This window comes from Ambystoma mexicanum, chromosome 4q, assembly GCF_040938575.1.
Source record: "Ambystoma mexicanum isolate Mex_15411 chromosome 4q, UKY_AmexF1_1, whole genome shotgun sequence".
Lineage (NCBI taxonomy): Eukaryota > Metazoa > Chordata > Amphibia > Caudata > Ambystomatidae > Ambystoma > Ambystoma mexicanum.
The window spans coordinates 33884439-33903728 of record NC_090928.1 but is presented as its reverse complement, the minus strand read 5'-3'; the positions used below and the strand labels follow the sequence as shown (position 1 = coordinate 33903728).

The following is a 19290-nucleotide window of genomic DNA, read 5'->3' as shown; positions in this document are numbered from 1 at the left end:
TAATAAGGGATGGCGTTAAGGTGTAGATGATGAGGGTCCAGACACAATGTGAAGAAGAGGGGTTCAAGGGCTGTGCAGATTACGTTGGTCAAGAGAGCTCGCAAAGCTGGACAGTTATTGGTTACGAGGATGGCTGCGGCACTCAAACCCAGGTCCAAAGGGAGGGGCAGCTGGAGGTAAATCAGATGTTTGAAGGTTCCAGGGGTTGTTGCCGATCCGGAGTGTGGAGTGGTAGGAGGGGATGACTGCTGCCCAAGACGAGTACAAGGCGGGAGGCTCCCGCAGTGCCGACCCGATTTCCGAAGTCAGTCAGTGCTAAACAAATCGGAACTGGCCCTCAGGACTCATCAGGACCCTATGTGTAGAAGAGGAGGACCAGATCTGGTGCAATGAGGGCAGGTAACCATGGGCCTCACAGGGTCAGGTAGCAGGAGACTCAGAGGCTGGTCCAACAAAGGCTCAGTGGACTGCCGTAGATGTGCCCAGGCCCGGAACCAGGAGAGGGAGTCCCGGGATGTACTGTGCGGGTGGAGGAATCAGGGGCCGCCGCAGGCGCGGGGAGTGAAGTGCCAGCAGGGAGGACCCGCGCCTCAGATGGCCGTGAGGCAGGCAGGATCCCGCACGGTTGGACCGCAGGCAGAGCGGGAGGAGGCTGACTCTGAGGCCCGAACCGATGTTGAGTGTGACAGACCCAGCTCACAGCACTCACCAGGACCCCGCAGTCAGCAGAGGAGATCAGGATCCAGAGCAATGAGGGGATTTGGCGGGCCTCACAGGGTCCGGCAGCAGAAGAGACACAGAGGCTGGACCAATGCTGTTTCCGCGGACGGCTGCCAAGGCATCCAGACCCCAAACCAGGAGAGGGGGTCTGGGCTGGAATGAGGTGGGCCGAAGGCGGGCCGCTCAGGGTCAGGCAGCTGGAGAGAAACTGAGGCCGGTCCGATGCTGGCTCTCTGGACGACCGCTGCGGGCCCCTGACCCCGAGTAGGAGAGGGAGTCCTGGACACAACGAGGTGTGTTGAGGCGGGCCGTGCAGGGTCAGAGAGAAGGAGAGACCCTCGAGGCCAGTCCGGCACTGGCTCCCCGGATGGTCGCTGTGGCATCCAGACCCCGAGCAGGGGAGGGGGTCAGGCCGCGATGAAGGCGGGTTGAAGGCAGGACGCGCAACAGGAGAGACCGTGAGGCACATCAGACACTGGCTCCGTGGATAGACGAGCTGTTCAGGGCAGGAGGAGGGTCCGGGGGTTGCCGCCGACTTCAGTACTGGCTCCCCGGATGGTCGCTGTGGCACCCAGACCTCGAGCAGGAGAGGGGGTTCGGGCCGCAATGAAGGCGGGTTGAAGGCGGGCCGCACAGGGCCAGGCAACAGGAGAGACCGTGAGGCACCTCCGACACTGGCTCCGTGGATGGATGAGCTGCTAGGGCAGGAAGAGGGCCCGGGGGTTGCTGCTGGCTTCGGACGAACAGCGGCTGGAGGGGATGAATGTCGCCTAAGATGTCCGCAAGGCGGGAAGGATTTGACTGGATCGGCCCTATGAAGGAAAGAGCGGGAGGAGGCCATCCCGAGTCCCCAGCCGAAGTTGGTCAAGGCAGATGCGATTTTCGGTGAAAATGCAGCCAGAGGAGCCTGAGAAGATGAGTATCAGGAACGGAAGAAAGAGAATTGCAGAATTGCAGTTTAAACTGCGTTATTTTTAGAATGAGTCAGTCTGAGCAAGGAGACGCAGGCAGCCATGCTCATGCGCCCCCTGGTGGTAATTGTGGTGCATCAACAATTGTGGTGGGCTCCACCGATGGTCGTCGAACAGAAGCCACGGCAACCCAATGCAGTGAGAATATGCATCGACATGAGGCTACCCAATGTGGCCATTGGACGAGAACTCCATGTCACCTCCACCATTGATGAACTGATTGTAGACCTAATGGAGCCAAAGTATTCAGCAAACTCGATCTAAGGTCAGGCTACCACCAGCTACGCCTCGCCAAAGTATCCAGGTACATAACATTTTTGTCCCACCTGGGCCTCCAAAGATATAAACGGGTGAACTTTGGTATATTCTCAGCAGCAAAGGTCTTCCAGAATGAGTTCAGGAGTGTTCCACTGCCTTGCTGGAACCACTAACATAAGTGATGACATCCTGGTCTATGGCACCACTACAACCGCACACCATAAGCGACTGGCTGCAGTCCTCAAACGACTAGAGGAAAAATGCGAACTCAACAAAAGTGAGTTGAATTTCTTTGGCTACGTGTTCAACTCTGAAGGGGTGTCGCCGGATCCGGCCAAGGTCAGTGACATCAAAAATACAAAGGCCCCCGACGTCAGCGTCAGAAGTGAGGAGTTTCATGGGCATGGCTACATACTGTGCAAGATTCACACCTGACTTGGCCACCCTTGCAACGCCGCTGTGGGAGCTTAAGATGAAGGAAAAGCAATGGAAATGGACAGAACAGCACCAACAAGCATTCCAATGCATAAAAGACTCGCTATCCAGCACCACAAAAATGGTGTTTTTCAACACGGACCGGGACACAGAACTCTTGGGAGATGACAGCCCAGTAGGGCTAGGGGCAGTGCTCACAAACGTAGACAGAGACGGCAGTGTATACCCGGTTGCAAGCCAAGCACTAACAAAGACAGAACAAAACTATGCCCATATCGAGAAGGAAGCACTGGCGATCCTATGGGGCTGCGCCACTTCAGAGTGTATCTGCTAAGGCAACCGGCCAAAGTGTTCACGGATCACAAGCCCCTGATACCTATCTTCAGGGCATCAGCGCTGCGCCCCAGAGCTCGGCTAGAAAAACTGATGCTCCAACTACAGCCGTTTAACACTGACATCGGATACAGGGCCGGAGCAGACAATCCGGCTGATTACCTGTCCCGCCACCACGACCCGCGACCAGACTGTCACAAGCTTCTTTCTTTCTCACCTGTTTTTCCTTGTTTGTGGTCTTCTTGTAACGCTCACCTGGTATCCACGGGGACGTCACTCAGCCTGTTCTGACCTCTTACGACCTTAAACCCTTCCCTAGAGGCTACTCGACTGGAGACTGGGCCTGAAACACAGGATTGGTAGAGTTTAACTCCCTATTGTCTCTGTGTGCTTGAACCCCTTCTTCCCCCGGGTCCAACCCTTCCCTTTGATCCACAGCTCACCTTGTTTTCTTAGATAGTGTGCTCTCCGTCCTGCTTTCAGCGCAGGGGCGCGTTGATTGATGCAGGATCGTTGCTGCCTAGTTACTTCACTGGCAAGAGTCTGACAGGTAAGTATAATGAGTCTTTTGAACGGTTCTCTAACTTTGTTTCTTTCCTTCCTTAGATGATGGCCGGCATCCGGGGATGGCGGCGTGCTGCTGAGATGAGTAGCGCTGAAGGTGAGTGAGAGCGCGATGCGCGATGCACCCCTTTCGTATTTGTATTGAACTGAGTTCTTTTTCTGTCTTTTAGGTGCCGCGACGTTTTCAGCGTGGATGCCGGTTGTGAAGAACAAAGGCGGTGAGTAAGCGCGGTATGCGTCGCCTCTTGATGTTTCCACGCTAACCTGGAGTGTCTTCTCCCTCTTGCAGATGGATGAGAAGTTCCGGATGCAGAGTTCCCCCAGAGCGGCTGGGATTCAGGTAAGCGTTTGAAGCTCGTACAATCTTTAAAAATAAGCAAAGATTTGCAAAATGCCTACTAATGCCTTTTTTCTGTTCTTTTCCCTTTTCCTTAGGAAGCGGCGTGCCGGGATGGGAATGACACCGCCGAAGATACCCGCAGAACAGAAGGAGCGATGAATGATGGGCAGAAGTGCCGCAAGGTAAGGCTGTTCCTAACGTTGTTCTTGTTCTTGCAGGAGCTGAGCGCAGAAGAAAGATGCAGGCCTACTGGAGACCGGTCCGAACACGGTGAGTGTCACGCTGCAGGTGCAGAAAACGCAAAGCATGTTTCTCAGCCTGGGCGTGGATTAAATAGTCTCTGGGTATCCCAGGTGTCTCTGGGCTGAACCACACCCAAAAGACTAGACTGCACATGCAGTTCTGGGAACCAAAATATGTGGGGGCATCCATCTTGTCCCCATCAATGCACTACAAGTCCAATCCCCAATGTTATCCTATGGGAGTGAGTGAGTCTGGTGCCACAAGCGTCAAGTCTGACTCCAAGTGGGTCTTTGGAGGGATGGAGAGGCCCTTGAGGGCCATGTAGGTGATCGTGGCCCGGCTCCAGCCTGACATCTTGGAAGGCTGGGGACATGAGGGGCAGGAATCATGACACTTCTTGGGAGCACTTCCTTTCTTCCTCACTGTTTGAAACTTGTCAGGTAGGAGCGCGAGTCTTCGGGTTCCAGCGTGAGATAGCCGGCTGCCTAAGCAGGATAGCGTTCAGTATTCAGGAATGTTCAGCGACGGATCCAGGAAGGAGGAGGGGTAGGCGTCCTATGCTCAGAGAGTGCCCGGGAGACCGCGGCACCGAGCACAAGACGGGATCCGGGATGAGGGGAGATAAGGCTAGCGGAAGAATGCAGGATTCAGAAGAGGGTTCCAGGAAGGGAGAAAAAAGGGGTTAAGAAACTGGAATTATTACGGTACACAGACTCTAAACAAACGCCTAACAACTCCAAGCAGTAGCGTGAGACGCGCAGAGCCACGGGGGCGTACCTGTTTTCTAGGAAGCAGAGTGTTGCGCGCAAAGACTAGAGCGCAGTGTTTCTGGGCCGTCGGCCATGTTGGAAGAATCACTGATCTCATGCTGCAGTGCATCATGGACCACGAAGTCCAGAAGGGGCAGAATCGGTGGTTCATGACAGCATGCCTTCTCCTAAACCCAGAACCACCGGGTTTGCCTGGGTGGATTCGATGGAACCTTTGTATTAGACGGGGGCATTCATGTTTGAGACTGGTTCCCAGGTGCGTTCGCTGGGGGGGTATCCCTTCCATTCCACCAAATATTGGAGCTGACCCTGTCTGTATCTGGAATCACATATCCTGGAGACCCCAAACTCAATCTGGTCATTGATGAGCACTGGGTTAGGTCTAGGAGTAGTTCTGGTGGACCGTGCATATGGTTTCAATGAAGATGTGTGGAAGACCGGATGTATCCTCTTCCAAGATTCTGGAAGCTGAAGCCAAAAGGCCCCTGGATTGATGATTTCCTTAATGGAGAAAGGTCCATAAAACTTGGGAGCCAGTTTATTAGGCCGTAAATGTCGAGGAAGAAGTTTTGAGGATAGCCAAACCTTATCCCCGACTTTATATGAAGGGCTAGGTCTCCGCTTGGTATCCTGGTTTTCTCCAGGTGCTCCTTCGCGTCCCTATGTACGTTTACCAGTGTTTCAATCCAGGAATCAACTGAGGGATCCGGGGTAGGATGTGGTAGGGCAGATGGTAGAACCGAAGGATGAAATCCTTGGCTGCAAAAGAATGGACTTGTCTTGATAGCCGAATGGTCAGAATTGTTGTAAACGAATTCAGCTACAGGAACCAGAAGCGACCAATCATCCTGGACCTTGGTTGCAAAACAGCAGAGGTACTATTCTAGGGTCTGATTTACTCGTTCTGTTGCCCCATTAGTCTTAGGATGATATCCCGAAGACAATGCTCGCTGGATGCCTAGTATTTGGCATAGTTGTTTCCAAAACTGGGATATATACTGAGGTCCTCTGTCGGAGATGATCTTGGAAGGTAATCCATGAAGCCTAAATATGTGTTTTAGGAATATGCCAGCCAATTCAAGTGAGGATGGTAGTTTGAACAAAGGTGTGAAGTGAGCCATATGGGTAAACAGATCGACGGTAACCATTATGGTTGTATATCCTCTGGATGGGGGCAATTCCACAATAAAGTCTGTGGCGATAATTTCCCAAGGGCGTGTTGGTAATGCGGATTGATGTAAGAGTCCTGCAGGTTTTCTGTTATCATGTTTGTTCTGATTGCACACTGCGCAGGTTTGGACATAAGTTCTTACGCCAGCAATCATATTCGGCCACCAGAATTGTCTCTGAATGAAGTGGAGAGTGGAAGTGATACCCCGATGTCCCAAATGGAAGGTATCATGGCAGAGATTCATGATCTTGTCTCTCAGTTTTCGTGTGGGAATTGTCAGTCGTTTGTCCTTGAAGTGATAACCATCTTTCGTTACTAGGTTCCATTCATTATTCGTGCTGTAATCCTTCCAGAGATCGGAAGAAGGTGTTCCAGCTCCGACGTCTTCCATGAAGGAATTTGCTTGTGCAACAAACACGGTTTTAGGGAACATCTTCGGAAAGGCACGAGCTTCGACTGACTAGTCAGGACGTCTGGATAAGGCATCTGCTATAATGTTATTAGTTCCAGGAAATTGGTGAATATGGAATTGGTACTGGGCAAAAAAGATGGCCCAATGGGCTTGACGACTGTTCCTACATTCCAAGGACTGTAGGACTTGCAAGTTTCGATGATCTGTCCGTACTTGCACTGGATGTTTAGCGCCCAAGAGTAGATGGCGCCAGTCGGTAAAGGCTTGTCGGATGGCCAATAACTCCTTCTCCAGGACTGAATAGTGGCTCTGCTGGGAGTCAAAGTGCGGGATAGGTAGGCAATAGGATGTTCCATCTTGTCTTCGAATTCTTGTTTTAAGACTGCACCAATGGCATAGTCAGATGCATCTGTTTCCACCAGAAAGGGCCGATCCATGTCAGGTTGGGCCAGGATTGGACCTTGAGTAAATCTTTGTTTCAGTTGCTGAAAGGCCATTTCTTGAGCAGTTGACCATTTAAACGGTGTGTCCTTCTTTAGGAGTGCTACTATGGGGTGCACTATGTCAGAAAATGTAGGAATTAATTTTCTGTAGAAATGTGCAAGTCCCAGGAAGGATTGAATCTGTTTTACTGTGGTAGGTGCTGGCCAAGAGAGTATGGAGTCGACCTTGGCAGGATCCATTCCAATTCCTTTGGAGCTCAATACAAATCCAAGATAATGTAGGGTTTGGACATGGAAAATAAATGTTTCTGGTTTGGCCAGGAGTTTGTGTTCACGTAGACGTTGTAAGACTGCTTTTACATGTTCTTGATGGATCTGGGGGTTGTTGGAATAAACTAGTATATCATCCAGGTATACGATGACAAAAAGGAACAGCATATCAGAGAAAACTCTATCCATAAAGTGTTGAAAGACCGCAGGGGCTTTGGCGAGACCGAAGAGCATTACCAGATATTCAAAATGACCAAAGGGAGTTCTGAAGGCCGTCTTCCATTCATCGCCTTCCTTTATCCGAATGAGGTGATAAGCACCCCTAAGATAAAGTTTAGTGAATATGACAGCTCCCCGAACTGCCTCCAGGAAGTCAGAAATTAGTGGATAACGATCCTTGAGAGTACATTGGTTGAGGCCACGGTAGTCCAAACAGGGTCAAATTTCTTTGGTGTATTTCTTTGGAACGAAGAATAGGGAAGCACTGGCTGGAGATTTCGAAGGACGGATAGTCCCATTTGCCAGGTTGGTATCCAGGTATTCTCGAAGGGCCCTCTTTTCGGGTTTGGATAATATGAACATTCTGCTGAATGGAATCACTGCTGAAGCATCTGCGTCAATGGCGCAATCCTCAGGTCTGTGGGGTGGAAGAGCCTGAACTATGGCAGTTGAAAACACATCTGAGTACGTTTGATAAATCTCAGGTACTTGGATAATGTTGGATACACTTAAGGATGATGTTTTGTGTTTCTGGGAGTTCACCGGAGGGTTGTGCAATGAGTCTTGAGACAAGCAATGGGACATACAGTATTCAGAACCTAGAAATAGGGATCCGGCTGCCCAATTGATGTATGGATTGTGCTTCTGGAGCCAGGGCATGCCTAAAACCATGAGGTAGTGAGCGGCCTTTATGATGTCAAAACAAAGCCTTTCCTGGTGGTTGTTTATCAAAAGTAGTAATTCCTTGGTCTGGTGAGTAATGGGTCCGGAAGACAAACGTCTCCTGTCAATTCCTTCAAAGGGTTGTATTACTTCTTTGGGTTCTCGAGGAATGTTGTGACTGACAGCCCAGTCATGGTCTATGAAAACACCCATGGCACCGCAGTCCACTAGAGCCAGGATGGGGAAGGATTCATTCTTAGTAGGTGACAAGATTGTCGGAAGAATCACTAAGGTGTTTTGTCCTGGAGTATTCAAGGAAATAATGGATACGGGGTAGGCATCTTTGTCCCAAAGCTGTGCTCTGCTTAGGATCGGGAGCTGGCATTTCCCGAACGTCAGGGTGGAGCTATTGGGCATTCTCTCACAAGATGTTTATCAGAGGCAGAATACATACAAAGTCCGGTATTGATCCTACGTATCCTTTCTTGCAGAGAAATCGGTCTACGGAAGGCACCCAACTGCATAGGTTCTGGATCTGAGGGACGTGGAGCGGATGCTACCTTGAGGCAAGGATATTCTACGGTTGTCTTTGGGGATATTGTCTTCGTTCTTCTTTTCTCTGCCTTTCTCTCCTGGATTCTGAAGTCTATTTGTAAGGGAAGGTCCATCAGGGCCTGGAAGGAACTCGGACGAGCTACTCTGGCTAACTCATCCTTTACCTCATCATTAAATCCCCTTCGGAACAGGGTGAAACTAGTTTCTTGAGACCAATCGGCTTCTTTAGCTAGCTGTTTGAAGCGAGTTATGTAAGCATATCCTGAGCCCCTTGCTGGAATTCAAGGAGTCTTTCTTGTGCACTGTAAACAAGTTCTGGTCGATCAAACATGACCTTAAGGGCATCCACAAATCCATCATAATCATCCAAGAGTGGGTCTCCCGAATTGACTAGGGGAGTCGCCCATGTTAAAGCATTGCCCGTGAGGGGAGATATCATGAATCCAACCTTAGCTCATGGCGTGGAGAAATAGTAGGGTTTGAATGTGAAATGCACTAGGCAGGAATCAAGGAAGAAACGCAGGGATTTGGAAGATCCATCATATTTGTCCACTACACCCCCTACCAGGGCGCTTTATTTGACCGCGGAACCCCGGGACAAGACAAGCTGTTTTAATGCTGCATTTTCGGCCTTCAGATTTTGAACCTCTGTGGTTAATTCTTGCATTCCTCTCATGAGGTCTTGAACTGCGGCTTCCATGTCTACTTCTATGTCAGGTTTTAGGCGTCTCAATCTGTCACAAGCTTCTTTCTTTCTCACTGTTTTTCCACGTTTGTGATCTTCTTGGGAGCGCTTCCCTTCTTCCTCACTGTTCAAAACTTGTACAGGTAGGAGCGCGAGTCTTCGGGTTCCAGCGTGAGATAGCCGGCTGCCTAAGCAGGATAGCGTTCAGTATCCAGGAATGTTCAGCGACCGATCCGGGAAGGAGGAGGGGTAGGCGTCCTACGCTCAGAGAGTGCCCGGGAGACCGCGGCACCGAGCACAAGACGGGATCCGGGAAGAGGGGAGATAAGGCTAGCAGAAGAATGCAGGATTCAGAGGAGGGTTCCAGGAAGGAAGAAAAAAGGGGTTTGGAAACTGAAGATATTACGGTACACAGACTCTAAACACACGCCTAACAACTCCAAGCAGTAGCGTTGAGACGAGCAGAGCCGCGGGGGTGTACCAGTTTTCTAGGAAGCAGAGTGTTGTGTGCAAAGACTAGAGCGCAGCGTTTCTGGGCCATCAGCCATGTTGGAAGAATCACTGATCTCATGCCGTGGTGCATCATGGACCACGAAGTCCAAAAGGGGCGGAATCAGGGGTTCATGACACAGACACGAAGAGGAACACACAGCCGAGACGGAGGTGCATGTGTGCCAAGAGATCGCCTGCGCACGCCTACGAGCTCTAACACTTCAGGAGATAGCGCACGAAACAAGAGCAGACACCTGCTTGTAACAAACCATCCAGGCCATACAATCAGGTGACTCGAGGAACTACTTGGTCGCAGTGACACAACGCACCACAGCCGCTCAAGAAAAGCTACAGGTGCTATTTGGCATCCGCCATGAGCTCACGGTATCAGAAGAGGGCATTGTGCTGAAGGGAAAAAGATTTGTTCTACATGAGACACTGGAAGAAAGGGCCCTCAAACTAGCACATGGAGGCCATGAAGGCATAGTGAAGACCCAATCATACTTGAAATAAAGGATGTGGATGCCGCGGATGCAGCACCGCGTGACCAAAATAGTGGAAACCTGTGTGGCGTGCCAGTCCTCAAGGAGACTACTGACGCTTGAAACCATTATAAGCGCCCCCAGGAGTCACATAAGATGGGAATCGGTGAGCAAGGACTTTTGTACCATCACAGGAGAGGGGTACCTCCTCGTCCTAGTTGACGAGTTCAGCAGATGCCCGGAAGTGGAGCACGTCAATGTAAAGACTGGAGGGGGGTGTCTGTACTCCTGCTCTCTATACGGCAGAGGAGAGACACAGAGGACCCCAGCTAAGATTCTCTATAGGGTAGCGCAGGTCGAGCAATGAAGGCCTAGCTTCTCAGAAGGTGATGCGGGCTGGTTCTTAAGTACAGTGTAGTCCCCAAGCACCCACAAAGGAATGTCCACACACTGTATTAGTGAAAACACAGTCTTTATATAATTAAGGTTCAAGGTTATATACACAATCACAATAACTCACTTTGTGCTCAGGTAATCTGCAATGGCAAATATATACAGTTCTAAGTGGTACCACAATTATTATCAGATTTCATTAAAATGCATCAACTGTACTCTGGTCAAATGTCACACAAATCAATTAATAAAGGAAACCAACAATAGACATAGGAGGAAAGCAGTTGGTTAGAACAATTGGCAGAATACTGGCCCCTACCACTAGACATAGTTCTGTGTGGAGATCCCCCCACCTGGGCAACCTGTCAAATAAAGATATACTTCAAGCCCAGTCCATATATTGTTCAATGAGTCTTATTTCCTTCTAAAGTGTTTCTACCGCCCCAAAGTACCTGGAATAGCAGAGTTCCTCGAGGAGGCGTCGATGGGCCCTTCTTGACTGACTCTTTTTAAAGCAGGAGCCACGGATCGTCGATGGGCCTTGAAGAAGGTGAACTTGGCGTCGATGATCCTCGAAGAAAAATGTGATGGTGTCGAGGCAGCAGCTTCGGTCCTGGCGGTGTTCGACGACGAGTCGAAGACGTCCTGCAAGGATGAAGCGTGCGGGGCACCTCGACGTCGATAGTTCAGGACCGTAAAGAGTCTGTGAAGAACTTTGGCCCAGCAAGGGCGTCGAGTCGTCCGGCGTCTCTACAGTCTTTGGGTGGTGGGAAACCCACCGGCGGATGCTCCTCGGCCAGGATATCCTGGCCTTCTGCGGTGGGATAAGGCGGTTGGCGGTTCCTTTCGTAGATGGCACAGCATCAAGCAGTCACCGCTTCTGGGCAACTAACTTCGATGGGCCTCCAGCGGTTATAGCCAACCTGCGAACCCTGGTCGACGACGGTGGACGGAATGTCAGGTGCTTCTCTTTGTTCTCCTCGGCGGTCCCCGTCTCCGGTCGGCAACCTGGCGAGGGTCTGACTTCCAGGGAGCTTCGGCAAAGGTTAGCAGTGCACGATGGTCCATCATACCTCAGGAAGAGGGCGCCTAACCAGGTCCTCTCTGGATCAGTTCTTGAAGACACAGCAGCTTTCAGATCGAAGAAGTAGAGTAGCAGCAATACTTCTCTTCCAGCAGGGCTTCAACGTTAAGCTTCAGTTTCAATGTCAGTTTCAACTCCAGCTTCTGAATGATTTCTAGCAGTGAGAAGCCCCCAGATATACTGTTGATCTCCCATTCATTCTGCCGGGTCACACTCGGGCACCCAATCACTCAGAAGGGCATTCAGGCAGTCAGTCAGCCAATCAGGCGCATGGTGCATTCAGGCCATTCTTCTCCATCCAGACACTCACAACACAGAATGTGGATTCAGACAAGTACCACGCCACTCAACACGACACACAGCATTCATACCAGTTTCGGGCAGGGCTGTCTCAGTCATTATGTCAAACACCAGATACTAGACATCCACAACACAGAATGCGTATTCGTCACACACTCCATTCACCCAGGTCCCACCCACAGGCGTACCCACAACATACGGTCGTTGGGAAGGCTCCAGCCAGTCTGGTCGGCACTTCCCCACACTACCATATATGGAACTTCCACCCAACAGCCAGTCAGGGGGAAGAGACAGAGTCAGGGCTTCCCGGGACTTCGGGAAAACCAAGGTAACAGGCAATGGAAGGCAAGAGACCCCGGGGGCCATCTTGTTTCTGTTAGGCAGAAACCTGTGCAGTTCCCTTAGGGACCACTGCAAAATGTTTAAAAGATATATAATTATTTATTTAAAAACACATCTATGAAAACACACTCGCACTAATATCAAGCAAGTTCAAAAACACAGTCACTAAAGTATATACACTCCCTTAAAAGAATCTTAGACAAGTCTTAAGTAAAGCACCACTTATTTTCAGACAGCGGTGAGTGCTTAACGCAGATGGCACGCTAATAATTCGGTTTGAAAAGAGAGAGAAAGGCAGAGCATAAATTGAAACAGATCCCAACACTTTCAAAAGAACACAGCAAGAGAGGAAGGCAGAATCAAACCGTGAAGTTAGAGTTCAGAAAGCCGGATCCACTTTAAGAGGATCAGAACGAAATGTGTACAAGGTCACACGGTTGAAAAGTGCACAAAAGTCTCGAAAAGGTTCAGAAAGAAGTTGGACCAAAAGAAATGGCCCTGTTAGATGGTCAAGAGGCCAGCCCAGTCTAGAAGGTTAAGGATTTACTGTCACCTTGTAGCAATCTATAGAAAGGGAGGCCAGGCGGACACAATACCTTGAAATGGTGAGAATACTCCAGCGGGGGCAGTTGTTCCTGGCAGCGGTCGCAAGTTGGTGCTTCGTCCGGCAGAAGAGAAGGTCTCGTCGGGGAGGAAAGCAGGGGGTCGTTGTACTGCCAGGGAAGAAACCAGCCGCGGAGTTCCTCGATTCAAAGGAGAGGTCCTTCCTTTCTCGGTTCAGTGGTAAGTGGCTATCCGGTTGGCGGGGTGCTTGGCACGGGCAATTCGACCACTAGATGTCATGGTAGGCGAAAAGGAAAGCGAACTGGTTGTCCCCACCAGCTCAAGGGGAAGAGACTCTCCGGCACGAAGATCTCCTCTGTCGTCGGGAAGTGGTGAGACGGTTCAGCTGGGCTCCACCGGTAGTGTCGTCGTTGCAGGTCGGCTCAGCTTCTTCCTCTTCGGATTCTCAGGTCCTGTGGCGACTTCTGAAGTTCCAGTCCCAAAAGCCCTGCTTTTATGCAAGAAACCCCCATTCATTCAACCTAGCTGTCAATCAAACATGCTAAGTGGTGAGCCGGCTGGCTCACCACTTGGGCCAATCACACAAGAGTGCGACTTGAGTTGCCAAGGCAACTCAGTCCAGGGTGCCTAAACCCCCTCCCACACCCCCTGTGGTACCCAGACAGAGTGGCACCACTTTTGGAGGCTTCTGTGGAGAAGCCCGCCAAAATGTGGAACAAAGGGCTCGACTTGGGTTGGAGTCACAGAAGAGAACACAAACGCCATTTTAGAATCGAATTCTGGCAAAGATACCAACCGGTGAATTAATATTAAATAAATAACCCGGCGGTATGTTCGAGGCTATAGGAATTAAATAATTAAAGTTGGTAGCCTCGAACAATGGGAAAATCCCATAGAGATATATTTGTGGTCGAACATAAATAGTAGTATCCACTGCCACCAGCCAAAACTCGATCAGGGGGGACGGAGACGTGCCCCCTTGAATAACAGACCCGGGGCAATCGAATTGCCCCGACCAGTACGTCCACAATATGATGGTTTGTACTGGTTTCTGTTCATAATTTGGGACTAGTAAAGCCAATGGTGACTTTACAACAGTAGTCAGTCCCAAGGTATGGAGACTATGGTGGGGTGTCACTATGACACCCCTGTGTCACTGCACTGAGGGTGCTGTGTAACACACATAGTAAAAACACGAGACCCTATGGAGTAAAAGGCCCCATAGCCCATAAAACACATTAACAGTCAAAGGAACCCCTCAAATCATGTCCAAGAGTGTGAGGAAAAGAGACTCACTCTTGGTAGGAGAAAATAAACAAACTCCAGAAATCCAGCAAAGCTGCTGGGGGACTCACTAGGTTAGGAAATTCAGCCTAAACAGAGAATTCTCCCTAACAGTTTCCATCAGGAATCTACTGATTCCAATGACAGGTCCTGTGTACCCCAAAATGGAGGATAATCAGAGCACCTGTCAAATTCAGCATGGAGCTGCCACCAGCCCATACCCTGCTCTGTGGGCCACACACAGGTGCCCAAAAACATACATTAGGGGCACAGGGTTGTACCCCCACCCATTGGTGCCATAAGGGTAACCCATGGGTCTGTACACCAAACCAAAAGAGAGAGCTGCACCGCCAGGAGTCCCACATGAACTCTTGCGCGGAAAACACGACAGAACACACGATAAAAAGCAGTAAAGGACAAGGATACGGAGGCCCTGTCCCTCTGAAGCATTTCCAGCATCACACAAGTCCACGAAGGCAGAGTCAGTCATCATGGCCCTCGCGAAAGTATTTGCCATACATGGGTTGCCCAGGAAACTGAAAAGTGACAATGGACCACCATTCCCCAGCCAGGAACTCAAGCATTTCCTCAACAACCTGAGTGTCAAACAAAGGAAGATCACCCATGCGGGCTACAGGCAAATGGCGATGCAGAACGTTTCATGGGGTCCATGAACAAAACCGTAAGAATCGCAAAAGGACCATAACCAACCATGGCTACCGGCCGTATATAGGTTCCTGCGAGCACCCCGACAAACCCTGCACACATACACTGGAGTAAGCCCAGCAGTGTTAATGTTTGGAATACCAATACAAGCCAAACTACCACTACACCCGAGCTGGGTGAACCCCGACCCAGATATAACGCTCACGGAAGAGAGACGAGCCAGGCAGAACAAGAAAGAGAGTCAAGCTCGCCATGCACAGCACAGGGAACTGCAGCCGGGAGATACCGTGTTGTTGAAGACCAGGGTGCCCCAGAAGAAAATTATACCAACATACGAATCACACCCCTGGACGGTACAAGGCGCTAACCACAGCAGGGTGACAGCTGCCAGAAGTAGTGATGCGAAATGTGTCCCACTTCCGGAAGGTTTCGGAGACACTGTGGAAGGAACAACCGGACACTGAGACAGCGAGGGGAGATCCCCCAGGTGTTCCTGATACCCCAGCGAGAGCAAGTGCGAGCGCCTCCCCGCAAAGTGACTCAGAACCAGTCTTCACCCAAGGACGAGACCCCTTGTCCGAAAGCCAACATGAGGAAGACCCATCCGAGAGAACACATTATCAGCTTCGGGAGAAGACACGGCCATCGTCCGGGCTACATAGATATGTACTTCAATGGATCTACCGCTGAAGGACCAAGGTAGATGACAAGCAGTAAGAGACGTTAGTATGAACTGTTGTGTTGATCAAGCATTCTAAGCTTGGGAGGAATGTGGTGTAACCAAGTAGGGCCCGATCATGTGGCGAGGAGAAACGCGGACCATGTAACACAGACATAATAAAGTTAAGCGAGGAAGAAGTCATTACGGTGCAAGCAACTGGCAGAGCAAGTCGGGAGGTTTATTGCTCCGTGTCTGAGTGTGCAAGCGAGATGAGTGGATGAATACCCAGCCTCCTAACAAGCACCGGACGTCGGAAAGAGCACATCACACAGTGCTTTGTTGAAATCGACAAATAATGTGTTAGGAGGTGGATCAAGCATTTTAGCACAGAGAGAAAACTTTTTCCAGAGTATTATAGAGCCTTGCGACACATGGCCTAGTTTGTGTCGGATAACAGAATTTGGAATAGCAAGTGATAAGTTGTTTTTTTTCTCAAATAATACCTTCCCAAGTATTTACAAACTGACCCAGATCGTACACAACAACATCTAACTCATAAGTCAGAGCATGGCCAATTTTCATAGAGTAGAACTTCAACGCAGGTGGTATTGAATATTTACATAGGCTTAAATCAATCCTTTTTAGTAGGCAGATAAAGGGGTCTTCCTTGCTCTCAGGGAGGCCTTTATAGAATATAGGGAGGAGGAACTAGTAATCTTAAATCCTAAGAATTTCATAGTAAAAATCATTTCCATTTTAAAATCGGCAACTGTCCATTTTGTTGTTTTAGGGGGGGTTTCAGTAAAAATGATGATCTTGGACTTGTTTCTGTTGACCAATATGTTATGGTCCATAGCATATGCAGAAAATGCGACCAGCTTTCTGTGTAAGCTGATGGGGGTTCGATCAAACAATAAAATGTCACCAGCAAAGGCAAGCCAGTGAAGGGTACTATGGCCCAATTAGGTTTATGAAAAATCCCCCTGGGTGCTTTTCAATGGGGTACAGAGGCAGCCTAAGAGTAACCCGGCGGGGGAGCAGTTTTTGGGAAACTGTTGGGAAACCGCCTAGCCCTGCCTAAAGCCCTAGATAGATGGATCGATATATCTAACTTTTGTGTTGCTTTGGGAGCAATGTAACAATGAAAGCACTGTACTACAGACTTATGACCAAAGCACATTTGCTACACAGAGACATTAGGAAAGTGATTCTTTAAAATAGTCAAACACTACTTATGAAAGGGTCAGACAGTTGTGAAAAATGTTTGCGGGGGCTGGATGACAGTTTTGAAAGCTGGTTATGAGTGGGACCATTAACGCTCTGAGCTGCCGACACCTCACCCCTTCCTCTGAGCCTTAGAGGCTAAATATCTATTACACCTTCCTTTGGCCCATTAGCATCTTGTCCCATTTTTGAGGATATTTAATTTCTCAAAGAGATGCTTATCATCGGAGGCATGGGCCATCTCAAAGTAGCGGAGCCCAGAAGTTACGCATTTGGCTTCATCACAGGGGGTGTTTTGATATTGCCTGTGCAGCATTTGGCTTCATCACAGGGGGTGTTTTGATATCGCATGTGCGGCTTTTTCCCTCTGCCACTGTGCGTTTTCTGCTACTGCAATGTTCATGATGGTTTAATTGTAAATACTCTTCTCTCTGAGGTAAGAAATTTGATAGGATCTTGCTGCATCACCCTTTCCCCTTGCTGCCTGCAACCTCCTGAATGTGCTTACACCATCCCAAGCCAGGGGCTGGCTCTGCCTGACTGGTGAACAAACCACTGCAAGGGGCCCCCCACATCACAAGCCTTGTTGATGTTCTTACCAGTATCAGTATCCTGCATCATCACAGAGACTGTGGGTTCCAGGAATAAACATTCAAACTCTGTTTTTGCCTTTTCTGGGCTATTCGGGGCAGGCTGTGCCGGAGCAGGCAATACAGGCTCCTCTGCATAACAGTCACATGCAGCCTGTCCCTCCAGAGACACAGGGGCTTCATCCCTGGGGCGTGGAATCGCTCCCACATGAGTTCCCTCCATTTCGCTATTAGGCCCAGGAATGACAGCATCTGATGTCTCTGATTCTTCTGCAGATTCTTGGTATCCCACCAGTACCTCCTCACGTTTCTGTATATGCTCTGGACCTCCCTCAGGGGACCAATGTAGTACTTCTTTCGTAGAGCTCAGGCTTACTAATTTTATTCTCTGATCTTGTTCCATTGGCACTGCCACTGCCTGTACCACTGAAAGTGTATAATTATGAGCACACGCAATTACTTCTTGGAATCCTTCCACCGAAACAGGGCAACCAACCATCGGCCCCTCTAATTGGTCCAGCGGTCCACATTTTTCCACATTCACAGGAGCCCATTCACACGGTAATGTCCCATGCTGCTCTTTGGTCACCAAGAGCCCATGCTGTTCTCGCGTGAGCTCATGACTTCCCTTTTGGAACCACCGTTGCTTTTTTACAGACTCAGGCACTCCCAGAGGGGGCTGCAGTTCGTTCTCCAGACCGTAACGTTCTTCTAGAGCCCCCTTCTGCTGGTCTTCGATTGGTCTTCGATCGCCTTCCATGGTGCAACTCTGTTTTTCCTCAGGCATGAGAGTACTCTCGCATTCTTGAAACATTACTCTAAAACTACGTGTTATTCTTGTTGAGAAAGAGAAGTCATAGTCCAGAACCGACCTGCACCCACCTGGTACATACGAGTGTGACAACTTGGGGTTGGTTTTGAAGGCGGGGCAACAGAGGGAAGAAAGAGAGTTAAAAGTCACTAGCGGATCCTCTTGTGAGTTGCATCCACTGTCCGCAAGCGGTAGTCGGATGAAAGCCTTAGAACCTCTCCTCAGGGTGCAAGCTACAAAACAAGAATGTTTCATGGAGAACAACAAAGACACTTTCCCCCTCCCCACTGAACAGCAAGTGTTTACGCTATGCTGTAGGTACATAATCCCAGTCTCTCGCAGCTCTAGTGGCAACTCTGACCCATCCCCTCAATTTCGTGGCCATCTTGGACATTTAAATATGCGAGCTTGGAGCAACACAATCTTATTTAAAGTAGTCATAAGAAAACATTTACATTTTTTTGCAATCTTTACCACTCTAATTTCAAATGTACGTTTTAAAACAGTGCGCTATAATTATTTAAAGGATATGTAGTCAATGTCCTTGCATGTGTACATTAAATATGTTCCTAACGAGCTTTACGTTTGGCATTGTATTATATATAGGGTCAACAGTAGGCTCGCCCTTGGTTTTACGGTTATTGGGAGAGAAAAGTACACTGCAAGATGGCCGTCTTTCCAGCTATATTTCACACGGACCTTCGGAAGTTGTCCTCTTTCTGTTTTGCAATTGCTCAGTTTGGTTATTGGTCTTCAAATTGAAGTTTGGTAAAACACTGCTGCTGCATCTCAGAACGTTGTGCCCATGGCTCGGATTCGATACTGTACTGCCAGTTTCTATGCCAGCGAGCATAGGAAGTATTGCTCGGACCACGTCCACTCTTCCTCGTCCCAGTAGTCCTACTCTTCCTCATCACAGTATTTCATGAGGTCCCTGCCTCCGACACAAGACTTTGTTCTATTTTTTTTCCATATAATAACTCCTCCCCTTAATCCCCCCGCTTCCAGTTCAACATATTCAAGTTGGAGCATGGGACCCCCCCTCCAGGGAAGGAGAGGGGAGGAGGGAGGGGGGCGGGGGGGGTCGTCAGTACTGTAAGGAGAAAGAGTAGGACTAGGTGTAAAGATTACCAGTAAGTAATCAGAGCATTACCTCCACGTCCACACTTCCGCCTCCCAGTGCTTACTTCAGGAGGCATACCATAGCAGCAATGAGGAGAGGTCCCAATGAGAGACAGAAAGTGTAACAACAAAAAAGCACACCTTTAATGACTCAAAAATCACTTAATGACTCCAAAATCACATCCCAAAAGACAAAACACCAAGCCCGAAGGAACCATCCCCA

General features: G+C 49.5%; 1 protein-coding gene across 3 annotated transcripts in view; it reads right to left on the bottom strand.

Annotated features, from left to right (window-relative positions):
• AKAP7 (A-kinase anchoring protein 7) overlaps positions 1-18286 on the bottom strand; it is a 1276362-nt gene extending 1258076 nt beyond the window's left edge. Inside the window, exon 1 of one of the 3 annotated variants that reach the window (XM_069607402.1) lies at positions 17144-18286. In XM_069607402.1, the coding sequence (XP_069463503.1) occupies positions 17144-18269 (1126 nt within the window). In that variant the 5' untranslated portion in view covers positions 18270-18286. The remainder of the gene's footprint in view (positions 1-17143) is intronic. The other 2 variants (XM_069607404.1, XM_069607403.1) reach the window with 2 other exon arrangements.
• Positions 18287-19290: the final 1004 nt, after the last annotated feature.